We start from the raw sequence: 9759 nt of genomic DNA on the forward strand, positions 1-9759 counted from the left end.
TAAGATGCAACCCAACGTTTTTCTATTCACTAAATAATCAATTTCACCTTAACGAGGTTTCTTTTCTTAATAATGTTTTCTTCAGAAACAAAATCAATAATGACAATGATAATGCCTCAACACTCAAGCGCTAATCATGACATCTTTTTTCGTGTCCGGGGACAGTGATCTCGGAAGCAACAAGAATCACGTTCATGATCAAGTTTAGCCACGTGTATGATATAAAGGAGTTCTCGGAATCCTATGTAAGGCTCCCAGTTAGCCATCACACCCTTCTTAATGTGCCAGATCCAAGCCGGGCTAGCAATTCTTCCCCAGGTAAGCATCTTGTTCCTAAGGAGAGCCAAGACTGTTTCTTCTGGTAAACAGATGTTGCTGTCTCAGTAGATGTTACCACATAGATATTGCAACATATATGTTACATATTTTGATGACAAGAATTACAAGATAAATTAAGACCAAGCAGGAGATGTATCTTGGTTTCTTCTGTAAATTATGCAACTTTACATTGTGGAATTTTAATTGCTTAATCCACCTGCTTACCTGCAGTGAAGCTTTTTTGGCCCTTCAAATTGATATCTATACTGGCAGGAAGGGTGTCACCCCACAAGTTGGAAGGTTTGTGTACAGCTCGGTAACACTCTCGAACTAATATAGCAAAACATTATATTATCTCAACTGATAATTTTACATGAGCAGATCATCAAGAAATTAATTGGTATGGCCCACCGAAAAGAGAACATTAAAGTTCTTTTACCTGCAAAAGAATAACGCAAACCAGCATCTGGTCAATCACGTTATTGATTCAATAGCAAATAGAAGGCGGATTCTTGGCTTCTAGTGAACCTGAGTGAAAAAAAAGACACCACAGTACAGATTTGTTTCCCAGGAAAAATGTCATATGCTGCAAGATCACATAAAATAAAAAGAACAGTTTTATCTTAGTATGCTGTGCTTTTCATATAACTATTTTTTTCCCGTTGACTCCATGGTCTACAGGATCAGATGCAAGGGAAACACATGGTGTAATTATCAAGGAAAGCACTTTAGTTAAATCCCTAAAAGAGTGAAAATGGAAATGAAAAGGTGAAAGAGAAACAGAAGTTGATGAATCTAGCTTAAAGTTGATCACACCAGGTCCAGTGATCATAAAGTATGAACAAGCAATGAAAATGAATCCAGGTGACGACACCTATTTACTTCAACAAACCTTACACCATTTTTCAACTGGCAAGCTCAAGCACTCGGCTGTTCATAATCACTTCAGCTAACATAAGTTTCCAGGGGTGATTTTGTTGGTTCAGGCCAACATGTACAATGAGTATCAAGTTCCCAATCTACTTTCCTATTTATTGTATCACTCTACAAACCATCTATCTAAATGCCAAACTAATTACTAGACATGATGCTCTATCATTTCTCTAACAACAAAAAATGGTAAAAAGAAACAATTTTGCAGACTCAAAAAGCTTTCAACTGTAATCCTGAGAAGGTTCCATCTTTGCAAGCCAATCCATTATGAGTAACAAAGGTACCCAGAGTTCTTAGAGCATTCAAGTAAATCATTCCATGGGCATTTTCATTTCTTCCAGTCCCACAAGTCACCAATATTAATCTTTCAGGGTGCGGTGCCCAAGAAAAAAGGCTGTGTTGTGATTTAAGCTCATGCTAAGTAGCCTCAAAATGATTTTTCTGCTACGAAACTCAAAATTCTGAAGGAAGAGTACCTTCATAACTGACTTCAATCCTGTGAAACATAGGACAGCCAATTGGTTCGAATTCCAGATAAAACAAATTAAAACGGAAAACAGCTATCCAATCCTCTCTCAATCTGCAAGCACATGAATTTCTTCTAAATGTCATCTGAACAATGGCAAATTATATCCCGTTTCTTGATTTAAAAAGTTGAAACCCCAAATTATCTGGATCAAGAATCACATATATAGAACCCATAAAAGGACAAGGTTCTCTCATTTCATATACCTTAAAATATTAAAAAGAACTTTAAATTTAATAAGAAAAAAAAAGGTACTATTGGAACGAAATCCTCCATCAGTTTTGGTGGCAACCCACTCTCCAGTCTCTCTGAGCTTCTTCCCACTGTTCCCTCCTCCATGAACCCAGACTTCTTCCTTTTCTTCTCTTGGTCACTTATAACCATAAAAAAAGGGTAACACGAAAGGAGAATGCCCACCAATATTTATATATGTATATCTATATAGAAAGGAGAAAGTAAAGAAACAGTACTGTTGAGAAGGGGACATACATGGGCTTCTCATAGTCACGATAACTGCCAGCACCAACGACGCTTTCAATGTGCTTAAGGTTGAGCTCTTTGTTATCGTCTGTTGTGGATTCGTTTCCTTTCTCGGTAACGGTAGAGTAGTGGTGCTTTTGGTTCTGGTACTTGCTGTTGTTGTGGGAACTGGAACTGGAAGAGGCTTCGGATCAGTGTTGGATGGTGGAGATGGAGAGTTGGTATTGGAGGGAAGAAAAACAAACACTCAAAGTGTTTTGGTCATGGAGTGGCAGGATAAGCAAGCCATGCCCATGCGTTTTGTGTCTCTGGCTGTTTTTCTCGTTTTTCTGTTAGAGATCAACAAAAAATTCTAAATAATTTTTTTAGTTATTTTTAATGTCATGATCATGCTACTTTAACATCTTCAGCTGTGCGTGCATTTAAATCATTTTCTACCTAAAACTTTCTTTATTTGTTTCTCTTACTCTTAATTTTTCTTTTATTTATTTGAACTTCAATAATACGTGATGATTAGTTCTTGTAGGGCTGCGGGCATGTCCATTTCTTTTTTCACTACAGTGTATATATCTTTCCATAAGCGAATATATCTTCTCCGGATAGAAATAAAAAGCTGAAGCACCAGATTTTATGTAAAGGTAAGCTTCAAAATTATGGCAGACCAGGCACGACAACGTGTGGAGAGACATTTGAAAATGGGAGTATAAGGTAATCAAGATACAGCTGTACTACGAATAAAGGCATAAAATCACCAAGGCCCAACAAGCCGTTGAAGAAATCTTATCTTTGTAGATTCATAAATTTCATTAGGTGATTCTCTAAAGGAGTAGAATTTTATCAGCATTCATGTATACATTCATACAACTCTTGGCAACTGTCTCCAGGTAACTACTGACTTCAAGATTTTGTCTAATCATGTAGGTAAATTCCTCAGCAAACGCAAAGCTCGTTTCCATTGTGATCTTTCTGACAGGATAATTCTCCTCAGAGCTGGCACCGCCCCAGCAGCTAGAATTGCAGCATGATTTTCATTATCCATGCTTAGATTATATAGGATACATATGGCTGCTTCGACTGCCCTCTCACTTCCTCCCTCTATTAGCCTCACCAATGGAAATATTCCACCATCAGAAGCAACAGCTCGAGTGGCATCTACCATTCCCTCAGAAATTATCCTGTTGAGTTCTAAAACTGCAGTTTCTTGTGCTTCTAAAGAGAAAGAGGATCTCATTTGGTCTATTAGTCTTGGTATCTTCTCGTAAAGGGTAACTTCCATGTTGATTGGATTCTCAAATTCAAGGATGGGAGTAGGACCGTAGAGAGAGCCGAGTTTAACAAGGCAAGCAGCAGTCCAATCTTTGTACTGAAGAGGAATGTTTGATTTCAGGATTTTACGAAGCAACTTAGTGAAAAGGGAGGGGTTTATAGTGTGTCGAAACAGTTCCAAATCAAGAAGCTTCGTGAGTAACCGGGAGGCTGAAGATATAGCAAGACCAACCTCTTCAACTTGAATGGCATGTATTTCTGTCTGCTGACTGTCATCATCAGATTCCAGTTCTGCCAAAAATATAAAAAACAGAAAAATAATCACATCTGAAACAGTACAATCAATGACAAATTATACTGCATACGGAAAAATAAAATACGAAATGTGATCCATAACAAAGACAATTCATCAATATAGATAAAAATTTCAATTAAACACATTTTTTGTCACTAAAGAAATCAAGTTCGTTTTGTAAACTCCCCACAGCAGCCAAATTGTTAAGGTTCGGACAAAATTTGGAATGTTTCTGACATTATTTAAAAAAAGAAAGAAAGAAAGAAAAACAATTGAAGGTACATACAAGTTGTTCAAATACTTTTACAGTGATAAAAAACATTATTTTCAATGTCTCATTTGTGCCTAAAGCTAGAATTTGTGAAAAGTAGGCCATTTACATGCATGTAGTCACTAGTACTTCAGCAAATAGCAGTTAATTGTCAAAATGTTTTTAAAAACCTGCTAATATTTATGAAACTTTAAAATCAACAGAACACGATAAGAATAAAATTAATCAATAGTCAGTAATATAAAAATCGCATAGGTTGTATGGAGTTGCCTGGTGGATAAAAGCAGTAAAACAAAAGCAACAGCCAACAACCAAAAGATGTTAAATTCAGTTTTAATATCTTGGAAAGTTTCAATCAAAGCAAGATACTAATTTACAAAGTTCCAACCATTGTTTAAGCACAAAAACATATCTCAAGATAACTTCATTTAAAAAAAAAAATTCTGTAGAGGCAATCATCTCACATACCGTTCAATTCTATTTGTTGGAAAATAGCAAGCAGACCAGATTCGATATTCGCTGAGATGACTGTCTCCATGCTTGAGTCACTAATTGCTACAAACTCAAGGACAGAAGCTGCTTTTCTTTGTAGCTCTGGGGATGGGTGCTTTAGCATATCAACTAGGCGAGCAACGACATCCAGGTCCAACACGTCTCGTCTGTGAGATTTGAAGGTCAACACAAGTGTCAGTAAAATGATTTGTCATGCATGTAGTTTCATAGTCACATGATAGATCACTACACTTGGTTCAACAAATGCATAAATGGTAAATCATTCACAGAAATCAAAATCCTATTTCAAGATAACTAAAAAAAACTTATTTCCAGTTGGCATCCTGTCTAAATATCTCTAAGGCTGACCCATTATATAATCTGCCCATTTCTGTTAAATTGCCCTGGACAGATAAGGTGGCCCTGGGTATAAATAATTGAAAGGGATGCTCTCTTTTTTTTAGGAGCTCCACCAAAGCATAGCTGTCAAGGACTATTATGGCCATTATGCTATCAAACAACAATGCACTAAGTCAAGCATTTCAGGAGGCTGGAAATCATAATAATATGGGGCATTTTGTAAGGCATGGGGCTAGACTTTTATAACTTCCCACAGAGAATGTCTGTGGATGGAAAAAAATTACAAGATCAATCTTATGACCACTTCAGGTTATAAAGAATTTTTAATAGCAATCTAGAACCTTTTTCCTTCTCAAGAATATTTTGTCAAGCAAGAAAAACATTAGAGTAAATTTCAACCAAAAAAGTTTTCATGTAGAACTAATATTTTCCAAAATCACTTGACAATGACTAAAGAGGAAAAGCTTGGATTTTGCATGCCACTTCCACCGAGAAATTTTTATACCAAGACACAAACTTAAATGGCAACCATTACAACTTTGGGTACTCTGCATCAACAATCAGTGTTCAACACCTGAGTATAACATTTTGTGTAAAGAGAAGAAAGAAATGAATGGTGAAGTGAAGACAAATCTGATTTTGGGAAGAAGAGGAAAAAAAAATTTAAAAGAGGATTACCTGGTATTTGTTTTTGACTTCAGCATTTCATCAACTTTTCTACTTAATCCAGTAGAGGCATCATCACCTCTTGCTGCATCCAATTCCTTTTTAAATCCATTAACCGGTCCATCATAAAACTGCAATGCATTAAAAAACCTGGTAAGCATATGGAGAATTCTAAGCTTTCACAATATGTTGCAAGAAGCAGGCAACTGACCTTCAATTTCATTTCCCTATTAGGGTCTAAAATTCGAGACAGTAAATTCAAGGCCTGCATTACATCATTTTTTTGCAACCTCATAAGCGATTCATCACGATAAACAACAAATTTGATGGCAATATATAAGATTAATATATAACTACCTTTTCCATCATGCTTTCAGACATCTCTGAGTTCTTTAAGATGTTGATCAAGGGAGCCATAACACCTTCAGCTTCAATTGTCTCACAAACTGCATTGCTGAATCAAAAAGATGCATATTAAAAAAATACTAATGAGAAGTGCCATACATCAAGAATACAGCAACAGCATAAAAGGTTTGGTATGAAAAAGAGAATAAAATTCGAACATGAAGTTGACGATTCACAACTCTCTCTCACTCTCTCTCCAGCAGCTTGAGAGTTACTTCCACCCAAAAGAGAGTTTGCTATGACCTCCTAATGCTTTTAGAAAGTAGTTATCCCATAAAAAGCAAGAGTATTAAACACCAGACTAGACTGGATGACCATGTTGTTCAGCCTAAACTGATCCTAATTCTAGCTTTGTTTACCAACCTTTGGCATCAAGTTGTCTTGCCAATTTTCAGTTTGGTCACATAAGTAAAATCGCAGTTTTCATTGTGATTCAAAAGAGCAGAAAACCCTAGTATGCGGCAACCTAACCAAGTGATTAGGGCATATCATGGTGTTAACATGTATTAAAGGCTTATAAAGATGGTTCAAAGAATATCTCAACTCTTTGGTTTCTTATGAAACAGCCACTGCCATATTCTCCCTGCCATAGTTTCAGATTCTTTCAAATGTGTAAGTTGCCCACAATCCTTCTATTTAATATACCTAGCACCAGAAATTTAGATGATAATGTCAAATCCAACAAGATATTGACCTTGCCACATGCAGAGACCTTTGACATCATGATTCATATGGAGTGACCGCATTGCTAGAGAACAAAAGTGTTAGTTTCCAACGTTATCTGGGATGCAAAGACAGATTCAAAACAAGAAAGCAAAGAAACAGCACCTGATAGATAACTTCTCCAAAGCGCCAACAGCAGCAAGTCTGATAGCATCATTGTTATGGTCCAAGAGCTGAATTAAGTTCTTGACTGCTCCAGCTTCCTTAAATGAATTTCGCAAATGTTCATTGATAGATGCATCAGCAATTGACTCTGCAGCTCTGCAAATGGCTGACTCATCTTCAAGTTCAAGAATTAAAACCAATCTGGCCACCCCATCTATCCATGGCAAAACTGTAAATTGCCTAGTTTTAGACGATCCACTTTGAGACAATTTTGTGTCTTCCACTTCTATAGCCCCTGTACGAGCAAGGAATTGTTGCTTAGATCGTCCAATTATTGCTTTCATCTTAGCTTCCTCAAGGTTTGCATTCTTGTCATCAATATTTAATCCAAGGAGCAATTCAGAAGCACCAAACCTTGAAGGACCTTTAAAAGTATGTTCAATTTTTGAACCATCAGGTAGGCTTGGCCATGAATGCAAAGCTGGATTAAAGGACCTATATGCAGCTGCGCCGATTAATGGCACAAGAACTAGACCTTCCTCCATGACAAGGATTCTATAGTATTGATTCTTACAAAGTTCCACCAGAGCATTTCTAGCTTCCTTCCTAATGACCTTGGATTCTTCGTCAACCGCAGATTTTAAGAAATTCGCCTGCAGTCAATATCATAGGAGATTAGACTTCTTAATACTTAAAGCAAGCATCAAATGAAGCTCTTTTAAGGGTGGAAGTGCTCCGTAAAAGGCTTTATATTACAGGATTTCTTCATAAATTCACCCTTTACAGAAAAGAAGACACTAAAAGCCAGATTGGGCAGCCCACTAATGCGCATCAAACTTTGGAAAATTCAAATGTCTTCATTGCTGAAGGGAAAACAACTGCAACAGCAACATCAAACTTTTGACCAAAAGAAAATACATCAACTATTTCTTATTGTTGCCCACTCCAACATCCATGTCGAGCCAAGAAAAAGAAAGGCATCAAAACCAATTGAGAAAGCCAGACACATCCATTTTCAGACTTTTTCAGTCATAGAAGCTTTCCATTTAAAAAGTAAATCACCGCAAATCAATGACATTATCCTACACCAAATTCAACTTTCAAATTGCCTGGTTTTAAATGTAGACAGAACCCTCACCAACTTAGGAATAACCCCTGCTTCAACCATGATGTTGTGGTTGGAGTGGGTCAATGTCAAGTTTGCCAATACTCCTCCCGCTGCTTCCTTCACTCTAATGTCCTCATCTTTCAGGGACTTAATCAGTAAAGGTAGGACATCAGGGTTAGCAATTTTCACTCTGAGCTTCTCATCCACAGACAAGTTCCAAAGAATGCATATACTTTGCTCCATCACCTGAAATATGTTTACACTTTACTTCAACGAACCAATTTTCAACACCAAAAGGTAAGAAGCGAATTTCATTTGATGAAATAATTTTCTATACCTGAGGAGTCAAAGAAGGTTGACTGAGCAAACGAGTTATCTCTTCAATTGCTCCACTTTCTGCTACTACATCTCTGTATACATTGACTGAAGATATTGATCGTAGGAGGCCAGCAGATGCTTCGCATGCAGAGCTCAACTCTGACTGAAGAAGGTTTACAATGAGATTGATGCATCCCTGAAACTGCATGATGTTATCAATGCACTTCTTTCCTCCAAGTGAATATTGCCACAGTGCCACTATTGCTTGTTCTCTATCAAGAGGATCGTTATCTAGCCCAAGCATCCGAACAAACAAGGCCACATAGTTATCACTGAAACTAGATGAGCTACATTTTGAGTCCTCAATATTCTGAAATTTGAGAAATCATGCATCAGTATTGAGCATAGAAAGAGGAACTTTTGCCATCGACAACAACATATATTGCATTAATAAGGAACCCTGAATTAGTATAGTTAAGTAGTAATTTATCACGTTCTCAATCTAGACCACAGGTTTCCTTAAGAAAATACAATAAAAACATAATATAAGAATTGCTAATTCTAAAAAAATTACAAGAACCAAATTTAGCTTCTTCAAAAAACTTTAGCTGCTGAAAGGAATGGGTAAATGGCCAGCACTTTATCGGAAAACAATACTGATATGGGCTCCCTGTTTTTTTCCCTTGGCTCCGTGATTACACAAAACTGAGAGAATCAAAATGAAAAAAAATAGAAATAGAAATTATAATTAAAACAATAAACAAATAGAAACTTAAAAATTCTGGGCCAGAACTCAAAAGATACTGCCATCATTCATCGTAAGCAAGAAAACCCATAAAGAGACACCATCAACATATCACCACAGCATGAATCAAAATCAAGAAACCAATGCTTGGAAAATCATTTTCAATCATATATACATGTTACATTGGCAACAAGCAGACAGCAAGAACCAAACTTGGAAAACAGCAAGCAGTTTAGGAATTACAGACTAGCCTTTTGTTGTGGACTGGCATCAACGGCACCACTTCCACCGCCATCAGCACTGGCCCTGGTAAGCACTGCGCTTTTGGAGCATAATTTGGGGTTGAAGTTTGAGTTTTTATTGTTAATATGAAAATGGGAAGAGGCTGATGGTTTTCTTCTTGTGGGTCTAATAACTTGCAAGAAGGTATTGCAGGGAGTGTATTGGAGAGAAGGGAGGTTGAGACTGGAGTGAGCTGGGATTGTTAAAGCCATCATTTCCTTTTAGCTAAAACTGTAAAAGAGAAAAGAAAAACAGAGAGAGATGATAGTTTTGGGAGAGGTTTAGGGGTTTATGGTGTCTGTATTATTTACTGGGTTTAGGGTTTCTCAAGTCGATCTTGAGAGAAGGAGGAGAATCTTGGGGGGTTTATCCTTTTTCTTCACAAAATTTTTGGGAATGTTTATTTATTTAATTGTGGATAACGGATATTTTAGATTAAGAAGTTGTTTTTCTAAATAAAAGGAAA

At 36.8% G+C, this 9759-nt stretch overlaps 1 protein-coding gene and 1 long non-coding RNA gene across 3 annotated transcripts; both read right to left on the reverse strand.

Moving 5' to 3' along the window:
- LOC133705416 (uncharacterized) lies at window positions 1–2671 on the reverse strand. 2 transcript variants are annotated; one of them, XR_009844263.1, is made up of 5 exons: window positions 2267–2669; window positions 1211–2150; window positions 758–846; window positions 544–648; window positions 1–358 (listed from the first exon to the last, which is right to left on the reverse strand). It is a non-coding gene; the product is annotated as an uncharacterized LOC133705416 (long non-coding RNA). The 2 variants fall into 2 exon arrangements; XR_009844262.1 differs by having other exon boundaries at window positions 758–2150; window positions 2267–2671.
- A 355-nt stretch (window positions 2672–3026) lies between these two features.
- Window positions 3027–9759, reverse strand: LOC133705415 (uncharacterized). The gene is made up of 9 exons (XM_062130601.1): window positions 9263–9759; window positions 8286–8636; window positions 7979–8194; window positions 6841–7493; window positions 5965–6061; window positions 5819–5872; window positions 5620–5738; window positions 4558–4748; window positions 3027–3814 (listed from the first exon to the last, which is right to left on the reverse strand). Exons 1-9 carry the CDS (start codon window positions 9506–9508, stop codon window positions 3171–3173), a joined length of 2571 nt encoding a protein of 856 aa, XP_061986585.1. The 5' UTR covers window positions 9509–9759; the 3' UTR covers window positions 3027–3170.

The sequence above is a fragment of the Populus nigra genome, chromosome 10 (genome assembly GCF_951802175.1).
Source record: "Populus nigra chromosome 10, ddPopNigr1.1, whole genome shotgun sequence".
Lineage (NCBI taxonomy): Eukaryota > Viridiplantae > Streptophyta > Magnoliopsida > Malpighiales > Salicaceae > Populus > Populus nigra.